The sequence below is a fragment of the Leucopleurus acutus genome (assembly GCF_964270905.1).
Source record: "Leucopleurus acutus genome assembly, chromosome: 10".
NCBI classification, from domain to species: Eukaryota; Metazoa; Chordata; class Mammalia; order Artiodactyla; family Delphinidae; genus Leucopleurus; species Leucopleurus acutus.
Window position 1 is genome coordinate 7,325,682 of NC_139153.1, and position 17,471 is coordinate 7,343,152.

The following is a 17,471-nucleotide window of genomic DNA, read 5'->3' on the forward strand; positions in this document are numbered from 1 at the left end:
ACACACACACATGCCTCCTCACTCCCACCCGAAGCCTAAAACAGCAGGGCTGGGAACATGTTCAGCCTATGTCGGAGAAAGGGAGCCTGGTTCCAACCCCAGCTCTGCCACTAACAAGCCACTTCTCCTCTCTGTGCCTCAGTCCCCTCATCTGTAAAATGGGTGGTCGGCCTGGGGGCCCCTCAGGTCCCATCCAGCTCTAAGGTTCTGAGCCAGCTGCCTGGGAGGCTTACTCTCATGCCTTTCTTTGCTTCCCTCCGTCAACACATCCCTGTGGGTGACCTTCTCTCTCCCCTGGGCTCACCCCGGGATGTGGTTTGGAAGCTGTAACTGTGTTGGAGGGCAGGGACGTACTGGAGGGACACAGCAGTCTAGGGACATGGGTTCTCGTCCCGCCCCTGCCACTCCTTCACAGAAGACCTCCGGCGTATCACTGCCCCGGGCTTCAGTTTTTCCATCTGAACAATAAGAAAGTTGGACGTCAACAAGTGAGGGACACAGTGGAGTTACTGGTGATGCTGCCTGAAAGTATGAAAGCTCAGGGACTTCCCTGGCGGTCCAGTGGTTAGGACTCCGGGCTTCCACTGCAGGGGGCATGGGTTCTATCCCTGGTCAGGGAACTAAGATCCCTGCATGCTGCGTGGCACAGGGAAAAAAAGAAAAAAAAAAGTTTTAAAGCTCTGACCTGTTGACTCAGCATCTCCCGTGGGGTGGGGGTGGACGCAGAGCCTCAGGAGACAGGCATGTATGGTTTTTGATTTGTTTGTTTTTTTTAGGCTTCGTGATATATCATCGCCAAATTCAAAAGGTTCGATAGCACAAACAGGGTGAAGTAGCCCCCCATGCCACCAGCAGACCCCAGTGACCACCTCCGAGGCAGCCACAGTCACCAGTTTCTCGGGTGACCTTTGGAGAGGGTCCCTGCCTCTGGTGAGCATGTGTGTGTATGTTGCCAGGACAATCGTGAGGCCGGCCAGAGAAAAAAATCCCCACCCAGACCGCCTCTAGGGTCCCACAAGCCTGGTCAGGTTCATTTGCTGCAGGAAAAGAAACTCGGCCTCCCTCCCTTAGTTTCCCCGTCTGTCAAGGGAAAGAAGATCCTATTCCCTTCCTCCCTTGAGAAGACAAAGGACAGAACAGATAAAAACAGGGTTGCAAATCCCCCCTCCCCCAAGATGCTACAGTGGTGCATTTTCCAAGTCTGATGGAAGCCAGTGAGGATGAAGCCATCAGGAGAGCAGCGGCCTGGGATTTGCCGGGTTATCCGGGGGTGTTTGGAACCCTCGAAGTCACAGACAACTGCTGTCACCACAAACAACAGATGTTTAAAAGCCTTTATTTAATGAAAACAGGAAGCACCCATTTGCTGGCTGGTTTTCCTCAGTGAGAAATATCTAGGATAATTTTAGCAAAAGAAGGAATCTTTTTTTACAGCTATTTTATCTATGGGGAAAGCACATTTCAACCAGATCAATGCCTCTGGGGCTCGGGTCTTCATCCTCTCTGCACCCTCCCTGCCCGGAACAGTTAGATGTTCCATAGCTGTTCGTTGCATAAATGAGTGAGTGAAGCGATAAAAGGAAGGGCTGAGCAGCTGCAGGAGGTGTCCCACTGGGTTGGAGGGACCAAGGATAGCTTGCTGAACAGAGAGCATTTCATGTGCAAGATGGGAAAGATTTGTGACACACAGAGATTCAGGGAGAGAGGGCATCCCAGGCAGAGGGGACAGCACAGGCAAAAGCATAGAGGTGGGGAGGGATGCTACGTGTTTGGGAACTAGTGAAAACCCTAGCTGGGTTTATGAGAGAAAAGGCTGGGAAGGGAGCTTGGAGCCAAACTGTAGAGGATTTGCATGTGCCCGTCCAAATCCATTCACCCGGCTCAGGCTTCGAGGGGCTTAAGCACAAAGGTGTTTCACAGTGACCCACATTGACCAAGCACCTACCCTGCACGAGGCCCCTGAGAGGGTTCTGAGCGGCTGGCAGCCCCTGCCCTCCAGACCCACAGCCTAGTGAAACGAAGGTGTAAAACCTTCCAGAGTGTAAAACCGGACAGGACTGAAGCACGACAAGGTCGTCCAGTTAGGGGCCCATTGCCTATAAATGAAGTGGAGTAACTCGTGGTGGTCAGGGGAGGCTCCTCCGGGGTTTCCAGATCTGTCCTGAATCCCCCCCACACCTTCAAGGCAGGTCACAGGCCCTTAATATACCTGATCCAAGGGTCACGGTGGGGAGCCCAGCCCATCCCACCGCCCCAGACACCTGCGCCCCCAAGTGCTCTAGATGCCCGCCGCACCCCCATCGCACACCCTGCATCTGTATCCTTCCTCTGTGTCCCTGTACCCACCCTGAAGCAGAAAGAGCAAACAAGGGAGCCCGGGGTCAAGCGTCTTGCCAGCCTCCTCCACCCACACGTCACCAACCTGTGCTGGCCCTGAGCTTGGTGACCTTTGCTGCTGTCACAGAATTCTCCAGCCTCAGTGAAGGGCGGAGGCTATCACTCCATTTTACAGATGAGGAAACCAAGGCTTAGGTGGGAGCCCAGGGCAAAGCCCAGCCCAGCCTTTTGGCCCCTGAGCCCTCTCTCCACAGGGCAGAGACACTTCCACTGCACAGAGTAAAGTGTGGGGACCATAAAAATTAGCCTCCTCTTTTTTTCCTAGTCTGGCTTGTTCAGTGGAAGCCCAGAGGGTAGGGATTCCAAGCAGGCAGATTTCAACTTCCTGAGACAGTCTTGAAAACAGAAGTCTTCCTAAGACATGGCATCCATCACCTCACTCCCAGTTCAGAACTTTCCATGCCTCCCAGGCCTGAAGGAGCAAGGCCCTGACTCCCACACCTTTGGACCTGAAGCCCCTCTCCAGCTCCAAGGCCACCGGCCCCTACCCCACATCTTGCCTTGGCCTCAGCCACCCAGATCACCCGCAGCACTGTCTGCAGTGCCCTCCCCTTCTCTGTGTACCTCATGGGACAGTTGTCTGCAGCCAGGACCACAATGAACTGGTCATCTCTGCAGCCCCAGCATGGGCACAGTGCCAGGCATCAGAGCCTCAGTTAGTGTTGGCTGAAAAGAAGCAGATCAAGTATCCCCTCCTCCAGGAAGCTCCCACAGATTTCTTCTCCCCACACACTTCCTTCTAAAGTAACAGTGTGCTCCGCTGTGCTCCCAGGACTCTTTGTACACATCTTTACCAAAGACCCTGTCTCTGTACAAGAGAATGGGTCTGACCCAAAGTAACTGCTCTCTTATCCGAAAAAAGAACAATTATGTGAAAGGGGGACTTCCCTGGTGGTGCAGTGGTTAAGAATCCGCCTGCCAATGCAGGGGACATGGGTTCGAGCCCTGGTCCGGGAAGATCCCACATGCCGCGGAGCAACTAAACCCGTGAGCCACAACTACTGAGCCTGCACTCTAGAGCCCACGTGCCACAACTCCTGAGCCCACGTGCCACAACTACTGAAGCCCGCGCACCTAGAGCCTATGCCCCGCAACAAGAGAAGCCAGCACAATGAGAAGCCCGTGCACTGCAACAAAGAGTAGCCCATGCTCACCGCAACTAGAGAAAGCCTGCGCGCAGCAATGAAGGCCCAACGCAGCCAAAATTAAATTAATTTTTTAAAAACGGAAAGATTATGTGAAAGGATACAATAGACTTGTTCTACCTTAGAGCAGTCAACCGTAGAGGGGATGAGCACCTTGTCAACAGAGGCAAGTAAGTAGAGGCTCTCTGACCATCTGTCAGGGATGCGTGGGAGGAGATCTAGGCAATGAGCAGAGGGTCAGAGTCATGACCCAGAGTCCCTTCCAACTCCAAGCATCTTTTAAACAAGCATAACCTAAATTATTCCTTTCAGGGCAGAAGCCAGATGAGGTGTGTGTTCCCAAAAGAACAGCGGCTCTTTCCTGTCCCCTGGGCCAGGAGACAGCAGGGGGCTGCAGCCAGGTTACAGCCATTGTGAGGACATCGATAAATTATGTAAACGGGATCTTGGACCTCCCACATCCCCACTCCCTCCGGCTCTATAAAAGGAGGTCACGTTTGGTGATGTGAGCAGCCGCCACGGCACGAGGCAGAAGCCTTGCTCACGTGGCCCCAAGCCCTGAGTGGGCCCCAGAAGGCTCCTCCCCAGACTCTGGAAATACACTGAGAGGAGGCCCATGATCAGCTCGCCCCGCTCCAGCCCTTCAACAACAGGGAGATCACTACCTGCCGCCACAGAGCCGGCCTGTTAGAGAACTCGGGGAGCTGGAGGGGCCTCCCCCAACCTTGACCTAGGCCCTGCCTGTGCCCGGCATTTGTTTCTCACTCCACCGCAGGATGGCGTGCTCAGGAGTTGGGATTTTCTCTATCAGCGGCGGGGTGGAGGCCCAGAAAGGGAGCGGCACACAGGCTAAACCTGGGGCAGGTAGCTGGTGGTCAGGGTAGGGGCAAGACGGAAGAGGCGGGGCCAGAGGCAGGGAGCCTGGGAAGGGGCTGGGCAGTGACCTCTGCTTGAGATGGTGGTGTGGACGGGATGTGGATAGAGGCAAGATACTTTCAGTGTCAGTTCTTGTTCTTAAAATTCCTGAGCGCAGAAAGGGACCGGTGGGCGTAAGTTGTCCGCAGTCAGGTTTTGGACCAGTGTTCTAACTCTTTGCACTCTTTGCTAGGGCTGCCGTTACAGAGTACCACCAACGGCAGACTTGCGTTGTCTCCTGGTTCTGGAGGCTGGAGGTCTGAGACCGAGGTGTCGGCAGGGTTGGTTCCTTCTGAGGGCTGTGAGGGAGGCTCGGCCGCGGGCCTCTCCCCCAGCTTCCGGTGACGAGCTGGCAGTCTTCAGCCCTGCTAGCAAGTAGCAGCATCGCCCAGATCTCTCCCTGCCTCTTCCCATGATGATGTCTTCCCTGTGTGTGTGTGTTTCTGTCCAGATTTCCCCTCTTTATGAGGACACGAGTCACATTGGATGCAGGCCCACCCTAATGGCCTCATCTTAACTTGATTACCTCTATAAAGAGCCTGTCTCCAAGGAAGGTCACATTCTGAGGTACTGGGTGTGAAGAGCTTTCTGGGGTGGGGGAGGGAGGGGGCGGGGAAACGACACAATTCAGCCCGTGACACCTTTAAACTCTCTCAGCAGTGACTTGTCAGGGTCGGGGTGGAAGTGAGTTCTCAGACCCCAGGATGTGGAAGAGGAGAGTCGGATTCAGGCCCCCCTTCCCACCAGGTCTGAGATTCTAAAGTACTTTTAGTACAACTGGATTTTCTGCCCTTGACGTGTCCTCTCCCACTGAAGGACATTTTACAGCAAATATTGCCTTATTATTTTGTTATTTGTCACTGGGTGAGAATCACTTGTTCAGTTGATCTGTGCTGTGTGTGAAGGGCCATGGCAGCTCCAGGCTGGTTTTTTTTGTTTTGTTTTAACATCTTTGTTGGAGTATAATTACTTTACAATGGTGTGTTAGTTTCTGCTGTATAACAAAGTGAATCAGCTATACGTATACATATTCCCTCCCTCTTGCGTCTCCCTCCCTCCCACCCTCCGTATCCCACCCCTATAGGGGGTCACAAAGCACCGAGATGATCTCCCTGTGCTATGCGGCTGCTTCCCACCAGCTATCTATTTTACATTTGGTAGTGTATATATGTCCATGCCACCCTCTCACTTCATCCCAGCTTACCCTTCCCCCTCCCCGTGTCCTCAAGTCCATTCTCTACATCTGTGTCTTTATTCCTGTCCTGCCCCTAGGTTCTTCAGAACCTTTTTTTTTCCCGACTCCAGGCTGGTTTTTGCATCCTAATTGCTGGGCAGATCCAGCGCCCTGCAAAGTTGGGGGGGGGGGCGACAGCTTCTGATTGGCTGGGTCTGCTCTGGCCTAAATGGCCCAGATGTCAGTCTATTATTACAAAAAGGGCAGTAGGCAGCCCTTACTTTCGCAGGGAGATGTCATGTTTTACACAAAGCCTAATCATTCACATTTATTCTAAGCCAATGTCACATTATATAAATAAATTATCCTAAAATGCAATGTCCTTCCCCTGCCCGCCCGCCTGGCAAAAAACTGAAAACACACAAACATATTTATCATTGAGTTTTCAGGAAATGTGCATGTTGATGAAGCAGGGACACGATCCTGTTCAGCAGTGGAGTGTTCTGTACTCTTGCCTGGGGCCATATCCAAGAGGATGTTTATTGTGGTCTTTCTCAAAGTCCTTGTCCAGGTCAGGATAGCCAATGGTTTCATCTTAGGATGCAGTATCATGGGTGATAGGTGGTGGCTGTCTGGGACACTGCAGAAAAGAATTGTGAGACCACATCAGGGTTTCATCAGAGGGTGCTGTGATCGATTAACAATGCCTACCACAGCCACAGGAAAGGAGGAGATGGTCTGTGTGCCATCAGTACCTCCTGGTCATCTAGGCCCCTTACCGTGGTGTTGCCTGTGAGCAGGGCTCACTCTGGAATCCGTGAGGGCAGGGAGGGCCTGCACGAGACGACGTCCACTCCATGGCACACGCCCTCCCACCCAGGTCCCGGAAGCCATCCGCAAGTGCCAGCGAGCAGGCATCACTGTCCGCATGGTCACCGGTGACAACATCAACACAGCCCGGGCCATCGCCATCAAGTGTGGCATCATCCATCCTGGGGAGGACTTCCTGTGCCTTGAGGGCAAGGAGTTCAACCGGAGAATCCGCAACGAGAAAGGGGAGGTACGTGGCCCAGTGCAGAGGGTCCTCAGAGGGCAGGGCTTTGGACGGGGAGCTGGGAGGCCCGGGCATGCATGAAGCCCCAGCAGCCAGCCAGTGTGCCACTCAGAGCCCAGTGATCGAGGCAAGTCCCCTCCCTTCTCTGGGCCTCAGTTTCTCTCCCCGCCCCACCGACCCGCCCCTCGCCCATCCCTCTCCAGATTGAGCAGGAACGAATCGACAAGATCTGGCCAAAGTTGCGGGTGCTGGCTCGCTCCTCCCCCACGGACAAGCATACCCTGGTCAAAGGTAAGACTTGGGCGGGCACGGGCAGCTCTGAGGCCCAGGCGCCAGGCCTCCCCGGGCCTTCCTGTCCTGGCGCCTTCAGCTTCTTTCCAGGATGGAAGGGGCTCCTGCCTGGGGCTCCCCGCACCTGGGGACGCCCCGGGAGGCCTGCTAAGGGCCACAGTGAAGTAAGGAGGCAGCGAATCTGCTCCCTGGGCCCCACCTCCCATGGGCAGCAATGGGATTGCCTATCCAGGGGCCAAAAGTCATGGCCTGAGGGCTGAATGGGGCCCACAGACAGTTTATCTGGGTGGTGTGTCCTTTTCAATGTTCAAGTTGAATGACTTTATACAGACCCTCCTTGCTCCCATCTGATGCCGTCTTAACCACTGCTGTCTGACACTCCGCCCATTTCATTTACTTATGTTCTCAGTCTGGCCCCAGAGCTTGAGAGTTTGAGACCCTTGGTCTGCCTGTTCTCTAAGGATGCTATCTGACATGTGTAACCAGGACGCCGGGAATGGGCTGTCCTGGGAATAGCAATCTGAGAGATGAGCCAAAACCCAGCGTCCTTCTTCCCTGAGTCCCTCCAGGGAGAGGGCACACCCCTCGCTGAGCTCATCTAGCTGGTCAGATGCTGGGCACGCGCAGAGTCCCATAGGCCTGGGTTTAAATCCAGACTCTGCCCCTGCCCTGCTCTGTGGCCTTGGGCAAGTGCCCAGCACCAGGGCTCAATTTTTCCATCTGTAAAATGGCCGTAGGGGGAAGGTTTCTGGCTGAGGTCATCCCTAGGGTATCTGGGATTCCTCTCCTAAAGGTGCTGCCCAAAGACATTAAGGAAGGCAGATCTGGCCTTGGAACAGAAACACAAAGCCCCAGAACCACAGATACCCAAGCAGGAGACCACCCCCAACCCATCCCCAGTTCCTATTCAATCATGCACTCATTCATTCACTCATTCTCTTGATAAATGTTTATTGAGGATCTAGTATGTGCCAGGCCCAGGTCTTGGCCGACGTGGTCCTCCCGTTTTGGAATTTGTGGTCCAGGTTTTATCCAGCAGACATTGAATAGCTGGTTTCCCTACGTAGAGCTAAAGGCTGCACTGGTGGGAGAGAAGGGTGATCTGGGCCCTCTGCCGGCCTCTAACTCGAGCTGGGGAGGGTGTCATATTGCAGGCCGTGGAAGGTGGGGTGGGAGGCCAGGGGGAAGGGCCTGTGTTTCAGGCAGGACAGGGAACTACACTATGAAAGCCCAGAGGCAGAGATTTCCAGGCACTTTCAAGGACTTGAAAGAAGTTCAGTTGGCTGGGCTGGAGCCTCAAGCGAGAGAGAGAGACAAGAGGAGGATGGCCAGAGAAGGGGGTGCCGGCCTCAGATCACACAGGGCCTTGAACGCCAAGGCGACCTGCACAGTCAGCCCAGGTGGGGAGCCGAGGGAGGGCCTTGAAGGGGAAAGCGCCCTCCCTGCCGCTGTGTGGCAAGTGGCCTGGAAGCAGAGGGCCCACCAGGACTGTCCAGCTGTGAGCGGTGACACCTGGGCAGGGGTGGTGACAGTGCAGTTGCACTGGAAGGGGACGGGTCTGAGAACTCTTTGTGGGCAGGAGGGGCCTGGGCCCGGCGATTGTTCAGATGGGGTGGAGGGATGGGGGAGAGGGGAGTCCAGGATTGCTCAGTCTATACCTGCTTGAGAGCCTGCTGTACAGTTTACAAGGGGGCAGCTAGGTGTCAGGAGTCGCACAAGGGACCAATTTGAGGGGAAACTGATGCACTTGCTTTAGGAGGCCGAGCTGGAGGCCCTCTGACATCCAAGTGGAGATGTCCATGGAGTCAGGGCTCAGGAGAGAGAGCTGGCCCCCGATGAAGACATAGGTGGGGTGTGACAAGTGGGGGTAAGCAGAGGAGCTGCTGGACCCAGGAACCTCCCACCTGAGCGGTGAGCAGAGGCTGAGACCTGTCAGCGGGTCTGTCACCAAGAAGAGGCAGCCAGAGGGGTCCGGGGACAAGCAGGCCGAGGAAGGAGGCCTGCTGAGGGGGGAGGCGTGGTCCGCGGTGTGAATGGCTGCTGAGAGGTCCAGAGATAGGACAGGAACCATAGGAGTCAGCCACAGGGAGGGCCCTGGGGACCATGCACTGCGGGGCGTGTCAGCACTGGTGGTGGAGGAAAGAGGTCTGGGGGAAGGAGCTCTTGCAGCTCCCCGCTCTATCGGAAGCCGTAGGAGAGCTGGGCCAGCCTGGGGAGCCACAGGGGAAAACTGTCCCCCTCCTTGCCTCGGAGAAGCACCCAGGAGGGCCCAGGGAACCGGCGGGGTGAAGGCCTCAAATGCCAAGTGCACAGAGATTGGATAATCCGGGGCAGCAGAACAGCTTGGGGGAGCGGCCAGGAGGACTTCCGGTGCACACGTCCTGAAGCCAGACCTTGAAGAGGGTGGAGCTTTGACCCTTGCAGGGAGCTGCGGGGAGACAGGGTCTGGGGATACAGTGCCCCAGGTCAGGGAACTCATTCCCTCCTTCCAGAGGCTGCTGCGGTTTGCCAATTGCAGGACACACGTGTGGGAGCAAAAGTGACCTGATTAGGGTGGGCGGGGGTCCTCAGGGTGTCACAAAGGCTTCCCAGGGAAAGCAGTATCCGGGCTGAGACCGGGTGACTGGGTGACGGGCCGGCTGGCCCAGGGAACAGCCTGTGCAAAGACGGGCAGGTGGCCAGCTGCATGGGACGGAGAGCCGTTCCCGTGGCAGAAGCACAGGCTGGGGGTGGCTGGGGGAGGGAAGAGATCAGAGAATGGGCGGGGTGTGACCACGGAGGACCAAGCGGGTAGAGCCGAGAACTCGGCGTCATCCTGAGGCTCAGGGCAGTGAGAGTATGACTCTCAGCTGGTGCTGGGGGCTGGGTTCAGACTCAGGTGTCAGAGAGAAAGGCCCTGGGGCTGCTATGAAGATTGGAGGGGAGGGCTTCCCTGGTGGCGCAGTGGTTGAGAGTCCGCCTGCCGATGCAGGGGACACGGGTTCATGCCCCGGTCTGGGAAGATCCCACATGCCACGGAGCGGCTGGGCCCCGTGAGCCATGGCCGCTGAGCCTGCGCGTCCGGAGCCTGTGCTCCGCAACGGGAGAGGCCACAGCAGTGAGAGGCCTGCATACCGCAAAAAAAAAAAAAAAAAAAAAAGATTGGAGGGGAGCCTGGCGTTAGGGAGAGGGGGGGTGGAGTCGCTGCATGTGGGGTGGCAGAGAGGAGGATAAGGATCCCAGTGGGGCTTCGGGGCTGTAGGACCCGCAGACGCAGTGATGCATCTGATGTGCGGAATGGGACAGGGATGTATCAAGGTTGACACCCGAGTTTCTGTCCTGCCATGGATGTCTCTGCTTGGGGCCCCGCAAACTCCACACACACCCAGTGACGACTTCTGTCACGCATCCTTTTCTACTGGCCCCAGAGCAGTGACAGGGGCCGTGTGTCATCTGTTCGCTCTGTTATTCGCTGAAGATTTTACTGAGGATGAATGTCTGGAGAGCAGGCATTGGCAAACGGCAGAGCCCAGGCCTCCTCGGGTGTGACTGACACCACCCGCCCCATCCCCAGGCAGAAGGTGCTGAGGGAGCAGATAGTAGGCCCCCCGGCCAAACCCTGGTGCCCCAGAAGGGCAGAGGGGCCCCTGGGGTGTAGGCAGAGGGGAGGTGCATCCGGCCAGGGTGGCTGCCACTGTGGCCACGGGCTGCAGAAAGCAAAGAGGATGCTGGAGAGGCGACAGGCCCGGACCACAGAGGGCCGCAGCCGGCCCCGGACTCAGGGGCGCCATGTCCCCTGCAGGTGCTGGGAAGAAGCTCGACGGGAGGGGGTGGCAGGGCAGGGACCAGAGAGGAGGCTGTCCCCGCCCCGCTGGGAGTCCCAGGGCCCTCAGAACATGCTCACCCCACCCACAGGCATCATCGACAGCACACACACGGAGCAGCGGCAGGTGGTGGCCGTGACGGGGGACGGCACCAACGATGGACCCGCGCTCAAGAAGGCTGATGTGGGCTTCGCCATGGTAGGAGCTCGCGGGGGCCCGGGGCAGCATCCGGCAGGAGCCCGCAGGCAGGGGGTTAGGGGAGCGTGGACCACACAGCCTCCTGCAGGGAGTGCAGCACCCCCAGTGCACACTCCACCCACCCTCCGTCCACCTGATGCTCCCAGCACTCTTGAGGCTCGGCCTGGCCTCCAGGTCTCCCTGGAAGGGTAGAGGGGGCTTCCCGTAGCAATGGGTCTGGGGGAGGGAGGGAGGGGAGGGAGGGGGAGGGAGTGGAGGGAGGGGGAGGGAGGGGAGGGCCCCCCTTCCTGAAGGCAGACCGTTGGCCTCAGGGCTGGGTCTGTGAGGAGCAGGGCTGTGGTGTGCATGCGTGCGCACGCACGTGCATGCCTCGTGTGGCCTGGCGGTGTGGGGGTGGGTGGGTGTCTGCGGGGGCTGGTGTAGGGGTGAGGACAGTGTCGCTAGCGCTGCTCGCCTCTCCGGTCGCCCCACCCAGGCTCCTGTCCCCATCCCCACAGGGCATCGCAGGCACGGATGTGGCCAAGGAGGCCTCGGACATCATCCTAACAGACGACAACTTCAGCAGCATCGTCAAGGCGGTGATGTGGGGCCGCAATGTCTACGACAGCATCTCCAAATTCCTGCAGTTCCAGCTGACGGTCAACGTGGTGGCCGTGATCGTGGCCTTCACGGGCGCCTGCATCACGCAGGTGGGTCCACCAGGGGCAGGCAGGATGGCGCAGGCCGAAGCCTGGGGAGGGCGGACACCCACACGGGGTGTCCCAGATCGTCACACCTGCACGCTGAGGGCCAGGAGCTGCATCACAGACCCACCCACGTAGGCGCCAGCCCCTCATGGTGCAGGAAATGAGGCTCAGAGAGGTGGCGGGATTTGCCCAAGGTCACCCAGCAAGTGGAGATGCCAGGCCCACCTCCACATCTGCCTGACCCAGGCACAGGCCTGGCCGTTGCTCCAAGAGGCAGGAGAGGTGACCCTCAAGGGAAGGCAGGACCCCTGGCCGCATAAAGGGCCAGAGAGAGGCCGGGGCAGGACAGGCAGCCAGCTGGGGGCGCAGAGCTGGCAGGGCCCTGGGAGCCTCAGCTCCGGCGTGGAGTGCGTTGGGAAAGCCCTCTGTGCCGGGGTTCCTGGGCCTCGTGGAGCCGACAGGCAGGTCCCAGCACCTGCAGCCTCACTGCTTCCTCAGCCGCCTCACGAGGCGGGAACTGTGGTGATCCCCATTTCACAGAGGCAGAAGCCGAGCCTCAGAGGATGGGCCTGCCAGGCACCTGCCATTGCTCGCGCAGCCTCCTGCCTCACCCCAACGGGGCCTGACCAGGAGAGGGCAGGTGTTCCGAGGCCTGGCCCCTCCCAGAACCAGGTGGGCAGGCAAGGTCCTGCCCATAAGAGCACAACAGAGGCCCAGAGGCCAGCACTGCCCTGAAGAGCTGTGTGGCCCTGGGAATGCTGTCCCCTCTGTTGTGCTCTGAGCCCTTGAGGGTGCACGTGGCAGCACCCAACACCCCAGCCCTGAGTGAGAGCCCTGGACGGTGCCTAGGGCGGGGTGGAGGTGGGGGTCCCTTCTGCTCCTAAGGGCCTTGTCTCCTGCTCTGTGGACAAGAGGCTCCCTCTAGTGGTGGCTTGAGGGACACTCCCATGGTACAGCTGCTCACACCAGGCTTCTTGGAGACCAGCTGGTGACAGATGAGGAAACTGAGGTGCCAAGGGGGCCGTCAGTTTGCCTGAGGTCTTGGATTGAGTTGGTGGCAGGGTTGTGAAGGCCTTGGTGGGGAGATGGGGGCCCTGACCCCACGGTGCATAGAGGAGGCTGATGGGCAGGAGGAAGCTGAGCGGAGTGGGGAGTGTGGCTGAGCCCGGGCAGAGGTGGGAGAGGTGGCCTGGACGAGGGGCGGTGATAAATATCTAGGAGGTGAGTGAGTGTGTAAGGCGTAGGCGGAGGGGCCTCAGGAGCCAGCTCAGTCCAGGCTGCTGGGTGTATAGAATCTGCGGGCTTCCTGGAGGAGGTGCTCGGGCAGTATAGACCACATGGTACGACCGTGCGCAGACAGTATGAATATGCAATCCCTGTCTCAGCCAGAGAGAAGTATGGGGATCCACACCAGAATGTGCACGGTGGGAACCCGTAAATGGTGAATGTTGATGAGTTTTAGCTTCTTCTGTTCCTTACTTGCCCAAATTTCCTACCAGGAAAATACATTATTTTTGGCGTCACAGATGCACATAATAATTGCTTAAAGTAAACATAAGAGGTAAAGAGAAATTGGGTGGCAGTAAAAAAGGGACAGGGTCCCAGGCATTGTTTGTGGGATAGGAGAGGCCCGAGCCATTGGTGGTCGAGGGGAAGGAGGCAGCGGGAAGCAGAGGAGGTGGGGTCTGGGCGGGAGGTGGTTGTGGGAGGGTCGTGACCTTAGCCTGGAAGAGAGGCTCGTCCAGACGGGGGCTGGAGAGGCGGAGGAGGGAAGATGGCAGGGATGTGGCTGTATTACGGGGGCTGGGCTTTGGAACTGGTGGCCATCGGGCCTGGGGCTCAATTTTCTCCTTGTGGGAGAAGACAGGTCTGAAGTGGGCGGGTCTGGGCTGTTCCCCAGGGAAGGCCTAGCAAACCTGCTCCACGTCTGCTCTGGAACCCAGGGGGTGGGCCAGCCGAGGAAGACCCACGGGGAGAGCCGGCCTCAAGGCTCCGGTGGGAAGCTGCTGACACCTCAGGAAGGAGCCCCACCCCGGGCACTTCGGGCCAGCAGGCGGGCCGGCCGCCCCGTGACAGCCCCCTCTCCACTCGCTATCCCCAGGACTCCCCTCTGAAGGCCGTGCAGATGCTCTGGGTGAACCTCATCATGGACACGTTCGCCTCGCTGGCGCTGGCCACCGAGCCACCCACGGAGACCCTGCTTCTGAGGAAGCCATACGGCCGCAACAAGCCCCTCATCTCGCGGACCATGATGAAGAACATCCTGGGCCACGCCGTCTACCAGCTAACCCTCATCTTCACCCTGCTCTTTGTTGGTGAGTCCCCCACCCTGCCCACCGGGGACACCATGGCCCAGACCCCGTGCTCTGGACTCACAGCTGCCTGCCTGTTTGCTGGTGAGGTGATGGAGGCCTAGGGAGGTGAAGTTAGTTGCTCAGGGTCACACAGCAAATCTTGGGTAGAGACTGGCCCTGCCCCAGGTCTGGCTGACTGCAAAGCCAGGGATTTTTCCACTGATGACAGCTCCAGACACTGTGTACACAGTGCAAGGTGGTGCCTCACGCCAGCCCCTTCTCTCATTGCTCCCACACTCGGAAGGATCCCCACCACGCCATCCTCAGAAAAGAGCCGCATGCCTGCCTACCCGCCAGCTGTTTCCACAACACGTTTATTTAGGACCCTCTACCACCAACCCCCATGACAATGAGGGCACCGAGCACAGAGAGGGGAGGTGACTTGCCCGAGGGCACACAGCCGGTCTGAGGTGGCACCCTAGCTGGTTCTAAGACTGGCCTGGCTTCCAGGGTGCTTCAGAGATGATCCGGGCGAAGCCCACCCCTGGCACCCGGACAGGCCCAGAGGTGGGCAGGAACTGGCCCACAGCCACATGGCAAGTTGGGGCCAGCTTGGAGTCCCCAGAGCCTCTCTGAGCTGGGTTTTCAATGCCAACGAGCCCTTGCCCTCAAGTCCAGAGTACAGATGGCGATGGGGCACGATCCCATTCCTCAGAGTGCAGTTCCCTTCCATTGTGCTGGCAGGACGGTTGCAAAGATGATCATGAAAAGCCTTGGAGGATGTTCGGGGAATGCAGAATTAGTAGAGACGCAGAGAAAGCTGTCAGGCTGGGGAGAGAGGGGGGCGAGGTGGGCTCCTGCTCTACTCGCTGGCTTCCCCACTTGAGCGCCTGCTCTGGGCAGTCCTGGACTCAGCTAGATCCTCACACTCAGAAAACCCCACAAGCCCTCCCAGCACCAGCTCATGCAGCTTTGCAAAAGGACACAGGATGGCATCAGGCATGCCATGGGTGGGTGTCCACACAGCAGCCCAGGGCTGTGTCCCCCACACACTGCCACGTGGCAGCTCCTGTGACAGAGAGTTAGGCCACCTGGGTGAGTCCAGAGCCAGCCTGGCCTGGAAGTTGCAGCCTCCATGCAGGAACTGGTCTCTCCTGTAACAGCCCCTTGCGCTTCCAGAGGTCTCAGGAAGGACGTGCTCAGTTACAAGCAGCAAGACTTTCGGGGGGACCCAAAGCCATGGTCTCCCGCCAGGTATTCCGAGGTCACTCTACATCCTCCCAGTCCGGATGAGTTTGCCAACCAGGGGTTGCTTTTTATAAGCCCTGTCGCCTTGTAGCACAGCTGGCCTGCCACCTTTATCAGATTTCAGCAGAAAAAGTGGAAGAAAGTCCACCCAAGGCCTTTCTCCCCTAGAGGAGAAAGGGTTTTGTTACCCCTTCGCTTACACCCCACAGCTTAGGCCCACCTGCCCCCCAGTGTCCAGAGAGCACCTCCCGCATCTGGGTGACCCACCCGGCTGCTCAGAAGAGGCCCCCACGCAGGGCCAGGCGTCCCCCCGGCTCCGTCCCTCAGCCCGGCTCCCGCCCTCTCGGCTTGGCAGGCGAGAAGATGTTCCAGATCGACAGCGGGAGGAACGCGCCCCTGCACTCGCCGCCCTCCGAGCACTACACCATCATCTTCAACACCTTCGTCATGATGCAGCTCTTCAACGAGATCAACGCCCGCAAGATCCACGGCGAGCGCAACGTCTTCGACGGCATCTTCCGGAACCCCATCTTCTGCACCATCGTGCTGGGCACCTTCGCCATCCAGGTACCGGGCCCCCACCCCGACCTGGCCGGGGTGGGCAGAGGGCAGCGGGCCGCCGGAGCCCCTCGGCAGTGCCCTGAGAGCCCGGACCTCGAGCTGGCCCCTGACGGCCTGTCCCTCTGTCTCTCTCTCTCTGCTCCCTGTGGCCTCCAGATAGTGATTGTGCAGTTTGGCGGGAAGCCGTTCAGCTGCTCTCCGCTGCAGCTGGACCAGTGGTTGTGGTGCATATTCATCGGGTTAGGAGAGCTTGTCTGGGGCCAGGTGAGTGCTGGGGGAGCTGCAGGAGGGGCCTCTCGGCAGGGGAAGGGAAAGAACACTGGACGGGGAATCCAGGAGCCCCAGGAGTGGGTCATGGCTCCTCCACGGATTAGCTGTCTGGCTCCGGGCAAGGGCCTCCCCGTCTCTGGAGACCGGAGCAACGGGGGGTTGGCCCAGGGCTCGAATGCTGGTCATTTGGGTATCGCCACCGTGATTTTTGCTTCTGTCTATACACCCCGCTGATCCTGTTATTTACTTGATACTTTCTTTTAGTCACATCTGTTTTTCTAACTGAAATTTATTTCAAAAGGTAATTTATATTACAGATATGATTGGAAAGTCAGTATCACTTGTCATAAACAGAAGCTAACCAAAAAACTGTAACAAGCGCGATGTTTTTAAACTCTAACTAGAGGCCATGGCCAGCCCAGGCTCAGAGCTCGAAGCCGGCTTGTGGTAAAGAGCATTAGTAGGTGCTGTGACACCAAGCAGAGGCTCCTTCAGAGAGCTCGGAGGGAGCGTAAGAGGGGCAAACCCTGCTGCATCACAGGGCTGTGTCTGCAGCCATCTGTGGCCCTCCCCAGCTTCGGGGAACCCGGGGCTGGATCCTCTCTAGGGGCCCTTCTAGCCATGACCCCAGAACGTTCTCCCACCAGGCACATGCACACACACACGCACACGCACCATCATGGAACTCACAGCTTGCAGCTCAAAGACGCCTGAGCAGGACTGGTACCCGGAGCTGGATCCAGGCAGTGGGTGCCCCAACAGGCCTAAGACGTTGGTCTTGCCTTCAAGCTGCTCCCAGGCTACAGTGGGAAATTCCAGTGAGAGAAATTAACTAGAAGGTAAAGAATAAAATTTAGTTTCCCTCAGAACAATCTTCTTTAAACTTTGGAGCTTCTTTGGAGAGTTGATAAACTAGGTTTGACTTAACAACGCCATTCCCTGGGCACCCTCAGGGCCTGGGCATCTTCGTCCCACTGGACAATCCCTCAGGGAGCCCTTGACGTCTGGATGAGCAGATTCCTGACACCTAAGGAAGACGCCAGCGGGCAAGGCCCACCTTAAACCCCCGGGGAACCCCTGAGAGTGTGCAGGGCAGCCCCTGTCAGTCCCTAGAGGAGATGTCAGGGGCCTCTGACCTCCGCCACCTCAGCTGCCCCACAGGGCCTGCCGCTCAGGCCTCAGCCCCACGGACAAGCCCTTTGGAGGAAGAGTAACAACAAAGGCATGTCCCCCTCCCATCTTGCCTTCCCTTTCCGGGAGGGCAGCCATTCCAAGAGTCCCAGGATTGACTGCCCCCAAGGCACGCAAGCTCTGAGCTCCTGTTGCCCAGGGTTGGGCACCCCAGGACCCAGTGACCTCAGGAAGAATAAGCCAGAGACCTGAGGGCCAGTGACTTAGACACAGCATCTCCAACTCTGAGAACTGGTCCCAGCTT

At 58.0% G+C, this 17,471-nt stretch overlaps 1 protein-coding gene across 1 annotated transcript in view; it reads left to right on the forward strand.

Annotated features, from left to right (window-relative positions):
- The window catches only part of ATP2B2 (ATPase plasma membrane Ca2+ transporting 2), a 370,638-nt gene that overhangs the window by 342,913 nt on the left and 10,254 nt on the right, over positions 1–17,471 (forward strand). Inside the window, exons 18-24 of the mRNA XM_082848244.1 lie at positions 6,512–6,691; positions 6,889–6,976; positions 10,871–10,977; positions 11,475–11,666; positions 13,765–13,978; positions 15,561–15,772; positions 15,923–16,030. Of these exons, the coding sequence (XP_082704370.1) occupies positions 6,512–6,691; positions 6,889–6,976; positions 10,871–10,977; positions 11,475–11,666; positions 13,765–13,978; positions 15,561–15,772; positions 15,923–16,030 (1,101 nt within the window). The remainder of the gene's footprint in view (positions 1–6,511; positions 6,692–6,888; positions 6,977–10,870; positions 10,978–11,474; positions 11,667–13,764; positions 13,979–15,560; positions 15,773–15,922; positions 16,031–17,471) is intronic.